The 17,108-nt window shown below is 40.4% G+C and overlaps 1 protein-coding gene across 1 annotated transcript; it reads right to left on the bottom strand.

Moving 5' to 3' along the window:
* Positions 1 to 7,524: 7,524 nt before the first annotated feature.
* On the bottom strand, positions 7,525 to 16,925 carry RIDA (reactive intermediate imine deaminase A homolog). The gene is made up of 6 exons (XM_066547790.1): positions 16,781 to 16,925; positions 12,504 to 12,609; positions 11,901 to 11,955; positions 10,993 to 11,061; positions 9,367 to 9,422; positions 7,525 to 8,940 (listed from the first exon to the last, which is right to left on the bottom strand). Exons 1-6 carry the CDS (start codon positions 16,840 to 16,842, stop codon positions 8,878 to 8,880), a joined length of 411 nt encoding a protein of 136 aa, XP_066403887.1. The 5' UTR covers positions 16,843 to 16,925; the 3' UTR covers positions 7,525 to 8,877.
* Positions 16,926 to 17,108: the final 183 nt, after the last annotated feature.

The following is a 17,108-nucleotide window of genomic DNA, read 5'->3' as shown; positions in this document are numbered from 1 at the left end:
AAGACATTTTTGGAAGCAACCAATTGGAAGTCATGCTTTTTACATGGGTCATCTTTATATAATACACGAGCCTTATCAGTGATAACTTTTCCCACTTTGGGAAGAATGGTAGACTGTAACATGCAGTCTTGGAAAATAAAAAACCTTTGTTAAAGTCATGACTCTGCTTATTATTATTTGCAGGCTTGTCTTTGTAAGCTAAGCCTTAATGCTGCTTTGTGATTTCCATTCTGTGCCAGTCATTTTAGATCCCCTTGTTCTCCTTATCAGCTGAAATCAGCAGTGTGGTGCTGTGATGAAAGCACATTACACAGCATATTCAGTCACATGGTGGGAAGGAAAAGTCACAGGCCAAATAAAGTTCCTCTGGAAAACTGTCACATCAGTGAAGAGAAAAATTAAAGGGGATAAGATTATCCCTCTGGCAGACTTTGAGATTATGGTCAAAATTCTGTCACCACTGTCTTGCTACAAAAGTTATTTCTTCTTCTTCCTTCACATTCACTAAGAACCTCACATGTGAGTCTATCATGTAAGGTGCTCACATGCCACAGAAGGCAGAATTAGAATCACAGAATAATTTAGGTTGGAAAAGACCATTGAGTCCATCTGTTAACTCAGCCCTGCCAGGTCCATCACTAAATCTTGTTCCTAAGTGCTGCATCCACATGTTTTTTGAACACCTTCCAGGGATGGTAATTCCAGGACCACAGGTTACCCTGTGGTATTGCTGGAATGTGGAAAAGGATGAGTAGGTAATGCAGCTGCCCCTTTCCCCCAGCAAATGTTATTGCAATAGCTGGAATCACCTTCTCCCTCTCCCCTCCCCCCTAATCACTGTAGTACTTGGTCATGCTCAAAATCTCTCTGGGCTAGCAGGTATTTCTGTAATTCAGAAGAGAACAGCTTCAGCAGAAAGGGTGGCAGATACCTTACATCAGTGTCTTTCATGACTTCCCAAGGAGCCCCTTGCACCTGGGGTGAGCAGTCTTTGGTTCCTTCCCAGTGCTAGGATGTGTCACAGCCTTAGGGCAAGCCAGCTGTTGCACTGCTGCTAATGCTCCTGCCAGAGGGCTAAGGGAAATGGTGTTCTTTGTTAAAAACTCCTATGCTTTTGCAAAGAATCATCTCTCTGTGCTATGAATTCAGCAAAGCACTTAACTTGGTTCTAGGAAACCTCAAAGAACATCTTCCTGCTCCTGAGGAGTAAGAGAACCGTAGAAAGGCTTGGGTTGGAATGGACCTTAAAGATCACCTAGTTTCAACCCTCCTGCCATGGGCAGGGATGCCACCCACTAGATCAGGTTGGTCAGAGCTCCTTCCAACTTTGTCTTGAACATTACTAGAAATTTCACCCAGTGATGATTACAGCTTTATTGAAATTCTTCCTGCATTTGCATGCTTTGACAGTATTCTCCCCAACAGTTTTGTAAGGGAGCAGAAAGAGCAGCCCTACTTCTGTGTCTGTAATGCATTTCAGATGATGGGAGTGCACTGACCCAGCTCAGAGAACAGCTGCAGGCAAGAGGAGCAAACAATGCTAAGAAGGGAATACTGATCATTTAAACCTGGGATTCTGTGTAAGGGAGCAATTCTTCCATCTTGAAAGGATATTGGAGAAATAAAGCAAGATTCTGGGCAGGAATGCAAGACTGCTTAAGGGAATGGAAAAATTCTTACTTTGAGAGACATCAAAAACATTCACAGCTTTGTCTCTAGGAGGGTATGACTAAGAGGATACAAGCTGATCCTAGTTCAAAAAAAGTTTAAAATAGGGCTCTAAAGGTAGCTGATATCCACCTAAGAACAAGGGAATGCTCAGTAACATACTAAGTGTTGAATTTGAAACCATTAAAGGGACTTGGCTTTTTTCATGTTATATTAACAATCTTCTTAGTCACAGAGAATCACTGTAGTTGGATGTCTTTTATTGGTCACCTTCATTCCCATGCAAAATTTCCCACCTTTCCTGTGTTCCTTACCCACCCTCATGGAACACCACAACTCAGTGTGAGGAAGTCCCACATTCTCATGTTCCCTACCCTTGCTGAGTCTCCTAGCTGGGAAAGGAGTACTTTGAGCTGGGATGGCCAGACCCTGTGATTTCAGCCAGTCACCCCCTTGGGCACTGTCTTTTAGCCATTGAGTGAGCCCCAGAGCTTCTCAGCTGCTGATGGCCAACAGTAGCTTCAGGGGCTGGACACAGTTCCTCAGCCATACTTTGTCATGGAATAGCTGAGGTAGAAAAATACCTCTGGAGCTTGTCTAGTCCTGCTCAAGCAGAAACAGGTTGTTCTGCTGGATTTTGAATCCCCAGGGGTGGAGACTCCATCAATTGTGTGCAGCCTATTTCCATAACTTAACTGTCCTTACAGTAAAGGAAAAAAAAATAATCTTGTCTTTAAAAGGGCACTTCAGTTTGTGCCCTTTTTGTCTCTTGTCCTTACTTAGGATTTACTGTCCATGAAATGCCTGCCTCTGTGTCAAATCTGACTGGGAGGATGTAGTGATTTCAAAAGTTGTTAAGAGAAAAGGCAGCAGGGTGAGGAGGAGAAGAGACTGTAGCAGTGACTCACAGAGGTGATGTTAATGTCTGTGACAGGAACTGTAACTGTGTATGATGGGATGGCGGAAGAGGAAGCAGAACCAGTGGCTGCTTTTAGGTCCATACAGAACATTCTTACAGATTTGGGAGAAGAGCAGATACCCCCTTCATCCTGTGATACTTCCAGGGAACTTTCACTTTGAGTTCCTGTCAGATTTAGTGAATATCAAGTTATACCTTCAATTAATTGCTAAATTAATTTTCTCCATGTGTTTCAGAGACAGCTAATAACAAGGAATAGAAGTTATGTCTCAATGAACGTCCTCTTCTTGGGCCTGCTCTTCTGTTCACATGAATATTTTTAAATTTTATTTGGTTGGGAAAATATAAAGGCTTTTATGGATTGGACCACAAGCTACAGACACATGAATAGGAGGCATCAGAAAAAGTTTTATATAATACAGATTTTTTGAAGTCAAGCTGCCAGGACTTTAAGTTTTTGAAATACTCAAACTTTCATCTCCCTGCCACAGAGTGCCTTCTATACACAGCAGCATAACTTTTCAACAGCAGCATGATCATTCCTTTTTCAATTAGGAGCTTTTCCCAGGTTCAGATTAACTGGCTTCAAATTGTTGAGACCTTCAACCAACATTATATAGCATGAAGAATAGAGTGTAGCTTTTTTCTCTTCAATTACTGTATGTAGGCAGGTCCTCTGAGTGCCTGGACTACCAATGTCAGCAGCTGCTGACATGTACAGCATGTAGAGGACTGGGAGAGGAAATTTACCAAGCTCTAACTAAATGCAGAGGGGAGTTTTCCAGAAAATAGAAGATAACAGAGTGCAGTGTCCAGGACCCAGCTGTGTGCTGCTTACTCCCCATTTTTAAATTCAAATTTTTTGAAGGGATTGTAGTACGATACAGGGGGCATTTTTAATTGAGTGGGATGTTTTAGTTGTATAAATCCTAGAAGATAACTTCACAGCTGTTAACATTCATGGCCAATAATAACCTGTCTTAAGCTGTGTAGCTCTCCTCATATGCATTTGTGGCTTCTAAAATGGACTTCTAAGAGAGAAAATACAAACCTGTCTAAGAGACAAATATAAGCCTGTTCCCAAAGAAAAGGTTATCTATTATATTTCTCTATGCTATCAGGGACTGTCTGGGTTGTTTTCCAAAATGCTAAATAATAATTTTGGAGATGAAGCTGAATGGCAATACTTTCAAACAAATTTCCTGCGAAAACAGGCCCTAGATTTGTGTTTTGGGTCAGATAAAGAGTAGAAATTTGTTCTGGTGCTGAATGTTGCAGGATCACAGCATCAATTAGGTTGGAAAACAACTCTAAGTTACTTGAGTCCAAATGTTGGCTGAAGACCACCTTGTCAACTAGACCATGGCAGTAAGTGCCACATCCAGTTATTTCTCATCCAGGGACGGTGACTCCACCACCACCCTGGGCAGCCCATTCCAATGTTTAACAACCCTTTTTGTGAAGAAATTCCTCTTGATGTTCAACCTGAACCTCTGCTGGCACAGCTTGAGGCTGTGTCCTGTGCAAAGGAACTCCATATAATACATTGCTGGGGACTGTGTTTACAGGATCTCTAGCATAAGGATGTAGGACATGGAGAAATGGTCAGTTACCTAAAAATGGCAAGCACAATATTGCTCTTTTATTAGCTTTATTGTATAATAGGACTTAACAAAAATCCTAATTGTCACCAGCAAATTATACAAATCCCCTCTAAACGATAATTTCATACTGCATGCATGTCTGACTCCAGCTGACTCTGATTTGTATTAAATAATCTAATTGATATCCTTGGCCTATTAACCTTTTGTATAAGCTGATAGTTCTTGGCTGTATCACTAGATCTAAGGTTTTCTCCTTAGCAGCATTCTTATGAACTTGTCAGTTTCATTTAATGTCAACTTCCTGCAGGCAACACTACAAACTTTTAAAACCCAAATGCATACATTTTTTTTAGGGAATTTTTGCTAGGTGGATGTCACTTTTAATTTATTTTTTAGTTTTTCTAGCCTTCTGTAACAGAGAAGCTAAAAGAAGCTGCTAGGTCTATTTAAAAAATCTATTGACATTAAAGTGAGCATCAAAAATACAAACAGAAGTAGTCAGTGTTTTTATCCACATACTCAAACCATCCCATGAAAAGAAGCCATGAAAAACAACACCATGCACTTTCAAGAGCTGGGGAACAGGTACTGAGCAGAATGAGAACACCCCAAAGTGACACGGGACTGGGCTGGGTGTACAGCCATGTTCCAGGATGCCTCAGGCACTTCCATCCTCAGCTGATTTCCTCCTGTGAGCTGGGAATTCAGTTCAGCCACCAGCACATGTACTAGCACAGCCCCACTCCAAAACACAGGAGATTAAATCGGCAGAGACAGGCTGCCTACTAGCAAGATCATGAACTGCAGTCTGGCAAGCATTAAACTATTTTTAAGCATAAACCAGCAAGAGCTCTGTGACAGAGATCAGTAGTATTCATAGCAACAGAGGAGACTGCACTTGGAAATAAGATTTAAAGATACAAGGGAGTCAAAATGACCTGCTCACCTCAGAGTCACTCTTTCTACCACTATTGTAACAAGGAAGACAGGTGACTGTGTATGTTCTTCCTCACAGTTCAGCTTCTTCAGGCCATTAAGCAATGCAGATGAAAACAAGAGGAATATAAACCAGGCAGTGACTAAACAGTAGCAGTCTTTCTCAATCATCTTCATCCTTACAAAGTCTGTAATCACAACAGGTGAATTCTTTTTCCTCTCCTAAAGAGGAAGTATGCTTGATACTATGTTAAACATGAAAAGTTAAATCACCTAAATTATCAAAATGTGCTTGCTAGAAATATGCTGAACACTCCTGTCCTGAGAAATAAGACATCCCTACCATGCAAATTTCATTGAGATCTAGTATTCATGGTCTGGGAGCTACCAAAGCTTGTACTATGGATAAAGAGCCACTGCCTGCAGTTACTTGCCCCTGCATTCCTGGGACTACTCAGAGGTTGCAAGGAGCAGAAATTCATCTGTCAAACAGCTTTCTCATGTTAAAGGCTGGGAAAAGGAGGATTTGCTGCAATATTTGTGTTCACAGGATACACCTCCAGATTTCAAGCAAAATGGTTTTTTTTTAAATGCAGTCAAGCATTTTTGAGGATTGTTTTGTATTTTATCAAAAGCTAAACAATCTTCAGTCCTCAACTTCATCTGAGGTAGAAGTAACCATTCCTCACATAAGGGAGTGCTGGGCAGTGCACTTGAAACAACAAGCCTAATTTCCAAGCTAACAAGAAACTTCTGGTAGAAATTTTTTTCTAGCTACCAATAAACACAGCCCTAGAAGAGGTTAAATTTTCACCCTGTCAGCTCTGTGCAGACACATACACACACTGTAGGGTCTCAGAAGATCCCAGCACATCTGGCTGGCTGGGGTTGGCTGTTTCACTCAATGAGGAACTGCTTTTAGGTAAACACTGCAACAAGAGCAAGTGCTGGTAGAAGAAGATTGGGACAGTTTATGTGGTTTAAGAGAACAAACACAGTTTCATTAAAACTAGGTACTGAAATTTATTTTTTGCATTATTTAACCTGTAGAGAATATAATCACTTAAAGAAGAGTCTTACTAAAAGAAACACTTGGTAGAACGTACACATTTCAGTACTTTATACATTGCTTAACTTTCACAGAAAGAGGTGTTTTGCTGTGTTTTTTTAGTTACATGTGATAGAAACAGATTTTAAATGCCAAAATCAGGATGGCACAAGATGAATTGCAACTTTGTGTTTTGCATGCAGCTCAGTCTAGCACAGGAAAAACAAAACCCTGTTTTTAACATACCTCTATTTAAAACTGGATTTGTTCAATGTCTATGTACTTAGTAGTTTGCAAATTAACCTAGGAGATAGGCTTTTCATATTGGAGAATCATGGGAGTTGGCCTTTTTGTTTTAAAGAATAGAATCAAATAATATAACTCTGCTTAAATAAAATAAATGTTTTACACTTCTCTGTGGAAGGCTGATTTTTTACTTTGAAACCTACTATGTTAGACCTGTAAATAAGAGCATTTATTTCAGTTATTCTAAACTTCCTCTATCAGAAGAATACATATCAAGAAAATGTCTTGAATGGCTTTGATTTAAATATATAGTCTAAAAACTACAACCGTCTTCACCTGAAGAATCATAAAGCTAAAAGGGAATTTCTGTTCCTGAGTTTTTGCAGAATGGCACCTTACTGATACAAACACTTAATGGAAGCAGTACGTTCTGCCTTGTTAGCTGCATCCAGCATGGAACTTTTGCCAGGTGTTTGATTTACATCTCAGTCTCAGACTGTCCCTCACTGTGGAGAGCAGCGGTGTATTCACTCTCCTGCCACCGAAATCACAAGGAGGGCTATGACGGACTTTACCGGCCAATGCTCAACTCAGCACGCCACAAGAACACCGCAGCTGCCACCTAGCGCTGGGTGCCAGGCGGGCACAGCAGGAAGGCAGTCAGCAGTAAGGAGGGATAAACCACTGGGGTTATAAAAGGCTGAACACAGCTCACGTTCAAAACAATTGAAATCAGCTCATGTACAGTGAACTTGAACTAAATCTCCTACAAATCAGTGAAATAGATCCCAACCAAGTAATTACACCTACACAAAACTGTAACAGAGAAACCTAATATAAATGAGGAATTAAACTCCATTTAAAAGTTTAAACATAACTCCATTCAATTACATTATTTTTAATTATTATTAATTAACAAAATGAAGGAACATTGGCTTTGTGTTTCCTAGAAAGTCATAGCCATATTAGTTAGTATTAACTCCTTCCTAACATATCTGACCATGTTTTTTCATAGGTGGGATTGCTTATGGAGTCAGAGCTACAGAGCATAAGATGCCTTATTAGTACAGCCAAGGAGACAGAACAAGAACAGCAACAAAAAGTTTATGCATAGGAGGTTTATTTAGAGAAAAGTCAGGCATTTTTCAAAGGCTGTTTAGAAGTTTGCTGTTTGAAATAACAAAGGCATTATCTTGCTTCTAATAAAAATAATTATCTCCCAGAGAAAGCAAGGTAATACTATAAAAAAATCCTTATATCTGCACAGATTTGCTGTGACAACCTCATTATGAATCTTTTTGCTATAATGGTACAACTTATAAGCTCAGTGAAAAGAAGGAATGGCTGTTTCACATCAAATCTATGACTGGTAAGTAGGGCTGACTGTTCTCACAGTATCTATTTCTACTGGACAGAAGATCAACACAGGGGGATGGGATAAGTTATTACCATCACCAGTTGGAATTCTCAATATTGCTTATTCACCCCATCAAACCAATGCTTCTGACCTTAATGGCAGAGGAAAAAATTACAAGAACTGTAATGATGGTAGCTGAAAGCTTCCTGTCCTGGAGAATTTAATCCTTAGCTATTAGGATGTAGATAACAAGCCTATTCTCTTGGTTCAAATTTGTTATTGAATAAGCAAGCTGGAGACTGTTTTTGTAATGGAGTATCAAACCACAATCAGGAAAAGAAAAGTTTGTTCCCATAATAGACAAGCACATTTTGCAGTTGCAATTTTTATTCTCATTACACATTTTTTAAATTTTATTGGTCTTTTAAAATCAAAACTGTCAAATTTGAATTGCTATTAAAAAGATCACAAGAAAGGTTACATGTAGATATTAATATCCATCTGATTTATAAAGGTACCACTTCAGAAAATCGTAATTTTCTTCTTTCTGAAATTATTATTGTCTTTGTTAAGCAGTTGCTTATATATGAAAAAATCTGAGTCCCAACAGTAATCTATTATGTAATGAAAGAGGTTAAGAAAATTCAGAAGCAAATACAGTAAAATTCCTCTGAAGATGTATGCTAAGCAATTCATATGTTCTGTTTTCTCAATTCTGTCATTTTTTTAATTTAAAATTTTTTACTAAAGACTTACAATTACAAATCAGTATAGTTTTCCATGTCCAGATCACCCATAGTGTAACTCTAATACATTCACCCAGGTATGTACCTTAATACCTGAATATCCAGTCACCTCCACAAAGGGCAGGTCCTGTCCTGCAATCTGGCTCAGCTGATTTTAGCAGGACTCAGGCACTTTTCAGAGTATGCCAGTAAAGAACTCACTCTAAGTCCTGAAGAAAGCACCTTTCCTCAGTAAGTTTGCTGATTTCAGCTGTGTGTAACTGCTGTTAGTCAGCTGTAGGAATCGGATATAAAGGAGAAGTATTAACTCAATCTAAAACTGCCATTGTAGGATATCCAGTCTCTACTTATAGTCATGCTGAAGCATCTTGGAGAGGTCCCTGAATGGCAATAGCTTCAATCTCAACTCTGGCCCCCTGTGACAAAACAATAAAGAAACATATTAGGAATTTAATGTATCTATTTTATGAAGCAATTGGATGAACAACACAACTTCATAAAAAACAGAGTGACACTTAAGAGAGATTATATTTCTGACAGTTGTATTACTGATTTAGCAATGTTCAGTATGTTGTAAACTCAATTTATGCTTACTTAAGTATCATAACCCCTTATTTCTAATGTTTTATCTATATTCCACCATAAAGAAATAGGTGTCTCACATGCAGATCTCTGACAATGTGTAGGAATAACAATGGTATACTTAGAAAAGAAACTAATTAAGAGTCTTTATTGAAATAATTGCAATCAAAGCTATTTTGGAATTTGAAAAGCTGTCAGAATGCTTCAGTAGTATTCCAGAAAATGTTGGGTTTTTTTGTAGATAGAAAAGTGACACTTACTCTGGGCAAAGCAGCAACTTGATAAGCTGCTCTGGCTGGGAAGTTTGCCTTGAAAACTGAAATTTAAACAGAAAGCATCCAGCAATCACTAACCTTGGCTTGATAAAACACAGTTCAAAGTAATCTGCATAAAATGAAATCATTGGAACAGTTTCAGGTTCAAGGCTACAAGACTTCTATGCCAGCCTTGTTTTTGTTTTTTTTTTTTTTTTTTGTTTCTTTGTTTTAGTGACTGGCTGCTCTCAATCTCAGCAAGCCACCACTCATCCCCAAGCAGTCAGCTGCAGTTGTGACCTGACAGCCAGTGATAACCTGTATTCTGCTGACACTGCAGGGCCTTCACACCAACTTGGCTGCAAAAGGATGATTAAATCAGAACGGTGATCATCCAGTTTCAAACACCAGGGAGTGGCAGATGGCTCTTTCACAGAAAGAGCAGGAGAGAGAAACAGGCCTCTGCCAAAAGAGTCATGAGCAAAGATCCCAGATTCACATGAACTCATCAGGAGTTCAACCTTACTCATATCAAAGGAAAACAAAGGAAAAATAGGCCCATTTAGACCTGACAATCACAGATACTAGAACAGGGGTAAGGCATGGGGAAGGGTACTGGTAAAGACATAAGAGATGAATTTGTAGAATATTAGAATAGTCCAGACTGAAAGGAACCTTCAGAGATTACATAGTCCAGTTCACCACCATGCCACAGCCAAGAACATCTTTCACTGTATCAGATTGCTCAAAGTCCCATCCAACCTGACTGAACACTTCCAAGAAACTTGCACAATGAAGTCAAAGTTTTACTAGTGACAGTAATCACAAAACTGTTAATAATGGAAGTGTTGGGGTCCTGCATTGAGATTAAAAAACTCAACGAGAAAACAGCAGCAACTGTTTGCTCAAACTCCAGCTGGAGGTAACAAGTAACTAAGCATGCAGCTGGTCTGGTTTTACCCTGCTCAAGCACTCACACCCCCAGTACATTTTGACAAGTAGGAGACTTGCTTACTTGCTTCTCAATGAGACTTCATTCAAGACCAGATGCTGCTATCTAATTAAAAGCCAAAGCTATATAAATAAGGAGCTCATGCAAATTGTCCCAAATTATTCTGCACAACATGGCTCGTTGGAATCACCTATTTCAGTCTACATTCACTTTTGTTGACCAAGCATTGTTCTTTTTGCTTCAAGGGGAGCAGCATGGCTCCTCCTTGTATAAAGAACGAGCCCTGTCCCATAACAATGGCCCTCAAATTGTTCAAAGATACAGACTTTAAAGAAATGGAGATATAAAATCTGAAATTCAGCATTGGAGGCTGCCTACAGTAGAATTACATCCAGGACAGAAGAACATCAAGCAAGGTAAGAGGCAAAGTATATCAACCTGTAGGGATAGCAGGAGGTCACCTTCACAGGACAGTGAGTTAGTTAATGGGATGGTAGAACACAAATCCACATGAAATTAGGCACTGCTTGATCTGATACTTGAAATTTTTAAAAAATTTCTACAGGAATTTCAAAGAATATGGAACTACATCGTCTGAGTCATTAAAACACTTTGACTACCATGAACATAATTTGGTCCACAAGCCATAATGGTAAAACACAAGTAAAATATCTACTTACATTGTTTGTAAACATCATTGATATCATTGTAGTCTTTCATGTCTGCCATCAAAACTGTAGTCTTCACAACTAGAAATTATGTAAGTGCAGTTATTTTAGACCTCTGACTTGCATAAAAAATTGAAAAACTTTAGTGCATTTCTTGCTTTTATTTTATACATTTCTCTCAAGTATTCTAAACATTTTGAAAAGTTTTGCAGATATTGACCATTAGAGCTACAACCTAAGGAACCACCTAAAAAAATCTGAGCACCTAGTATGTAATAAAACTTTAGGGAATTAAACCATTCCTGACTAGCTCTGAAAAAGCCAAATTCTCCCAAGAGGCACTGAACTGATAAGCAGATCAATTAAAACAGCTGTTGTAAGCCAGCTGCTGGCAATAACTTATATATATCTGCTGCCAGAAAAAAAAGTTCATGGAAGGTCTGAAAATATACTCTGTGCTAGAATTTTTTCCCAGGACTGCCTAACCCAGCATTAATCCTGGTGTGGCTTCACCAGTAGAATCCTCCACCCAAAAATAGTGTCTAGAATACTAACAGCACAGATACAAACCTGCTTTCACCTGGAGCAAAGCCTAGGATGCTTAAAATGCTTGTAGTCACCACAACATTGTCTGTATCCAAGCTTCCCCAGTTGGAATTAAAACATTAGTAGCATTGCCAGAAGTTTTTGGTGAAAGACAGTGTACCATTGATACCCATTGCAAACACTTCCATGTAGATTTATTTCTTTTATTTTTTAACCTAAATTCACAATTTCTTTTGTTTCTTCCAGTTATTGGTAACAATTGAATGTTCAGCAAATAGCTTTCTTCTGTTTTTTTTTAAAGGTCACTTGATGTTTTAATATTTTAATTCAGGTAAAAATAACCACCTGTTTGCCAGAGTCACAGCAGCACTTACCATTGCCATAGTCACAGCCTGCAGCTTTCAGGATTTCTCCCATGTTTTTTAGAGCCTAAAGAAAACATGAAGCAAACATCTTTTAGCTATCAGCTGGGTTATATTTATGTAAGTATGTAAATATAACTTGTGACTTGGCTGAAGTTTTACTGTTGAACCAGCAAAACCTCATCTGTCAAAAAAAGACTGACTTAAATAAAAATTAATAGGAGGGAGCATCTAATAATATTAAACCATCCATTCATTAGATGTAAATGCATGATGCACCTCCATCTCATCCTATTATCTCACTCCACCTCTTTGCTGCTGGGGGAGTAAAACTTTCCCTGACTCAAGCCAGGGCTTTTATTGGGGTGTGAACCTTTGCTTCAAGCACTGGTTCTTTCATACCTTCCTACATTAAACAGATTTCTACCCTGACCTTCATGTTTTCCAAGTTGTTGGAAAAAAGACAGCGTTAGTTAAGATGGAATGACTTCCTCCTGCTTTTCCCCCATCTGGACGATGTGATGTGCTCTCGATCTGCCTCAATTTTTCACAATTCCATCTTTAATTAGACACATGGCAACTCCATTACAAGTTCATTGCTGGAAGGCTTCTTACCTGCTTGGCTTCCTCTTTTGCCCCTCCAGAGACAAGCTGCCCAGTGGAAGGCTCCAGCCCGATCTGCCCTGCAATGTACATTGTCCGGTCCACCAGCACGGCTTGGCTGAAAGCACAAGTGCCATTTTAGGTCTAATGCTCCCCCACAAAAACATTTCAAATTTCAAATCCAAAAGCACATTTCAAATTTTCTACAGTACTTTATAATGCATCAGGAAGAAGACTGAAGTTTTGCACGTGCAAGTCTGTACATGCAGTCACACATCAATCTGCTTATGCTTTTGAAGAGCTGGGATTACACCATCTAAGCTCTGCCCTCGAGGAGATAAACCCTGTTTCTTGCACAGGCACAAGGTATAAATGCAGTAACACAACACTAAACTGAGCTACAGGTTCCCCACAGCAAACAGCACAGAGGGAAGGCAGAATAAATAAAAACATTTTTTGCACCTGCCCAGATAAATATTGCATCCCTGTTTGAGAAGCAGACAATACCTTTCAAACACAATTCAGCTGCAGAGCAAGGAAGGAAAAAAAAAAAAAAGAAAAGTCAAAAGATATTTAACATTTTTCTTCTTAAACAGGCACTATGATAATGAGTTACAGCTGTGAGGTGACCCTGCACCCTGATTCTCTGGCAGTAATCCTCCAGAGTAATGAATTTGGCCAGTCAGCAAAACACCTTGATCACTCAATTCCCAGAAAAATCACTCTCCTCTCACCAAATAACCTGAGTGACTTCTTTGCTGTGTTAATTCAGAAGAATGCAAAATTCAAGCTATTTGCAAGACATTTATATAAAAATGTCAAGTGTGCTGTTGCTGAAGTCGAGTCAGCAATTATTAACGTCTCTACTACAAAGAGGTTAAAAGTTGAAAGCAAAGATTTAAACTACCTAGCAAACATTATACAAGTGACACAACTTAATTCTCTTCAACCAATAATTAAAAATATTTTGAAAAGAAATTATAGAAAGATTCTTTTGCAAGTGCTTGTGGTGTGTCAACACTGTTTTTCATATCTCTTCTCATTCCACAAGGAAATGCATTGTTTTGACCATTCAGCAACTCTCTCAAGCTACACAAACTAGAGTTAGGCACCTCCCTGAAGTATCTGAAATAGGAGGTTTGCTTCCCTTAATGTTGATGGAAAAAGAGGGACATATTCAGAGAACATTTTCAGTACATCTCAGCTGACATTCACTCAGTTGGATTGTCTTAATCCATTCACCTCACAAGGTACTAACCTCATCTAGGGACTCAGTCAAATGATCAGGGTTAGGCAGTTTGAACTTCTCATCTCTTCTGTTACACCTGTCCTACATTCTCCTGTAATTTCATGAGGGGAAAAAATAGCCCATAACTTTGTCAGTTATGGTAAACTGTCTTACATGGGAATTATTTTTTCTGTCATCAACTAACAAAACTGGAGTAAATCACAAAACTACACCATACAAAGAAGAGAAACCAGTGAATGGTTTTCTAGCTGACACAGTCTTGTTGATAGAAATGTGTGCATGCATGTAGACATAGGTTTCTTTAGTTTTCTTTCCTACTACTCCTGCTGTGGAGGGAGGCCCTCAGAGCACAACCTTCTGTTTCTGTTTGAAGCAACACAGGGAACTGTGCAACAAGAAGGTGTGTGCTCTCCACTAAAAGAGATTGTCTTGTACTGTTTATCACAAAGCAAATGACAGTGAAATGTTTATCTCAGAGACCTTCTGAGAGTCCTAAATCATTGATAACTTGGGAAAGAACAAGCTGAAGCCTTCTGATACCACTGCCAGATCAACATCTGCAGCAGCCTTATTGTGTCTGCTCAGCTTCCTCCTCTTGGTGTTCTCACCAGGGGAATCCTCCATTCACTGAGGCTAGGAACAATTTACCAGCCAGGGAGTACACTTGAACTGCACTCAAATGCACGAGTGCAGCTAAGGGAAAATTTCAACTCCACAATCCCCAATCAATTTTTAACTGCAGATGCACCTTGTAACTAGGGCCAGTCATAGCTACTCATTAATCAGCAGGGATGCGATGTGTGTCTAAAGTCAGTCACATTTCAGTGTGCCTAAATGCATAACTGGGCAGACACTGTGACCTTGGAACAACACTGTCTGTCAGAGAGATGGTGTTAGGAACCATGCTCTGTTAATCAGATCTTCACATAAATGATTGTGGATTAATACAAGAACAGTATCCTTTAAAAAGTTAATAACGTCAATGAGATCTATAGACCCACACATAGATATGTGTCTTTTTATATATCTGTCTACCTACCTACCCATCTCAAGGTACTGGTAAATGGATGCAGTAAAGGAAATAGAAAAATACAGTAAAAATAGGTCACCAAAAAGCATATTGAAGGGCTGTAGCAGAACCAGAAATGCAGCTCATTCATCCCAATCCTTCATTGCCGTGTAACCAAGCTCAGACCTCACAGCAGAGATGTGGCAGTTATTTCTTGTGCAACTTCTGCTCTCTGGACTTTGACAAGTTTACTAAAATCTGATAAACTAAGTTAGTGATAAACTTATTGATGTTAGACCTGTCATACATTTAACAGGCTGCACAATAAGCAGTATTTCATCAAAAACTACCAATAAGCACAACATTTTGGAGTGGAAAGCAATGTTGAAGGCTGGGACAGTGGTGTGGGCATGTGGACAAAGAATTGTCCCGTATCTTAGATGTTCTCCTGATGCCAAGCAATGCCAGGCCCCTGGCTGCAATCTCCCAACAGTCTATTGTTTACAGAAGCTAACCTTCATGTCATGTCTCTCTGCTTCTATGCTTTTTATTTTTCCATCTTTATAATGCCTATAAGAAGTTTGAAGCTTAGAAAGCTCAGGACACAAAGTAATGGAGACAAAAATGCACCTGGAAGGCACAAAGATGCTATTTGTGAACACAAAGCCTGAATATAGAATTAAAAAATCTTAGAAAACATCCTGGTAAAAGCCCTTTAGTACTTTAGCTATGACAATCTACTATACTGATTGAACATTTTTTCATATCCAAATTGCAAAGAGAAACCTTTCTCCAATTAAAGCTGGGATTTTTATTTTAATTATATGCAAAACTACTACAGCAACATACTTGCGAAAATGTTGAACATCTTACATATTTTTACAGCAGTTAAGTTTTTAGACTGGAAAACATTTATAACTATTCAAAAAAAGAAAGAAATTTTCAATTCCAAGGCATTGATTTCTCCATCTAACCAAGCTCACCCTGGATTGGGCTCAGCCTTCACTCTGTATCACCTGCATAGACAGCATCTCTAGCTTCCCTGCACAACACGCTTGTCTCTAGCCAAGCACCTCTTTCTGGAGAACAATCATTCTTCTTTTTTTTTTAATTCACTCCTTACCACTAATTTCAGAATTATTTTCCCAAACTAACTTTTTGAACTATCCCCCCTCCCCCTATGGGGCTGCAGTTTGCAGTGGCCCCACAGCCCCACTCGTGCTTTGGGACTCCAGGTGCCCCTGGGGGTTACTGGGGAGGGGGGACCAGGACTGGCCCCTGCTCAGGGTCCTGCCTTCACCTCAGCCCAGGCCTGCTTGACAGACCCCCCCAGGGACCTGCCAAAACCCCGCCAGCAAAACCTGCTCCTGCACCTCCTGAGAGACTTCCCGCTCCCAAAATCACAGAATTGTTAGGGTTGGAAGGGTCCTCTGGAGATCATTCAGTCCAACCCCCCTGCCAAGGCAGGGGCACCTGGAGTAGGTTACACAGGAACGCATTCAGCTGGGTTTGGAACGTCTCCAGAGAGGGACAAGCTACAGCCTCCCTGAGCAGCCTGCTCCACTGCTCTGCCACTCTCAATATAAAGAAATTCTTCCTCATGTTGAGCTGAAACTTCTTGTGTTCTAGTTTACGGCCATTGCCCCTTGTCCTGTCAATGGGCACCACCCTCCTGGCACCTGTCTGTGAGGTATTAATAGGTGTTGATGAGATCCCCTCTCAGTCTTCTCCAGACTAAACAGCTCCCCCAGTCTCTCCTCAGGTGCTCCAGACCCCTCACCATCTTTGTGCCCCTCTACTGACCCTCTCCAGTAGCTCCTTGATTTTCTTGCACTGAGGAGCCCAGAATTAGACACAGTTCTCCAGATGTGGCCTCACTAGGGCTGAGCAGAGGGGCAGAATCACCTCCCTCGACCTGCTGGCCACTCTTCCCAATGCATCCAGGAAAGCATTGGCTGCAAGGACTCTGCCGGCTCATAATCAACTTGTTATCCACCAAGACTCTCAGATCTTTCTGAGCTAAGGCATTACCTGTAGGGACCCAGTGCAGGGGCTTTAGTAGTGCTGATTATTTTCTTCACGAGCGAGGCCATGGCAGGAGCTGGTCCCGAAGCTGTAGTGACTGCTGGGGCCTCCCCTCCTGCACTCTCTCCTCTTAGCGTTCGCCGTAGCACGCCCCGCCCACCACCGCCTGCGGGGGCCTCTGGGAAATGTAGTCCTTCAGGGTCTACCGGGGCAGTGCGCATGCGCGGTGCTGGGGCGTGGGTGTCCACGTGTGGCGGTGGAGGCCGCGCCGCGTCGGGGTTGGTGCCAGGGGCTGCGGCTGCACCGCCCGCCCAGCTCTCCCCTCCTCTGCCTG

Source organism: Molothrus aeneus, chromosome 1, assembly GCF_037042795.1.
Source record: "Molothrus aeneus isolate 106 chromosome 1, BPBGC_Maene_1.0, whole genome shotgun sequence".
Classification (NCBI taxonomy): Eukaryota; Metazoa; Chordata; class Aves; order Passeriformes; family Icteridae; genus Molothrus; species Molothrus aeneus.
This window is presented reverse-complemented; position numbering and strand designations above follow the sequence as displayed.

Bases quoted from the DNA above. Each gene is read 5' to 3' on its own strand.
- RIDA (XM_066547790.1), bottom strand. From the start codon at position 16,842: ATGGCCTCGCTCGTGAAGAAAATAATCAGCACTACTAAAGCCCCTGCA. The intron at 12,610-16,780 runs GTAATGCCTTAG...TTGTGCTTTCAG, and splicing joins CCTGCACTGGGTCCCTACAG to CCAAGCCGTGCTGGTGGACC. The intron at 11,956-12,503 runs GTAAGAAGCCTT...TGTTTTCTTTAG, and splicing joins CAAAAGAGGAAGCCAAGCAG to GCTCTAAAAAACATGGGAGA.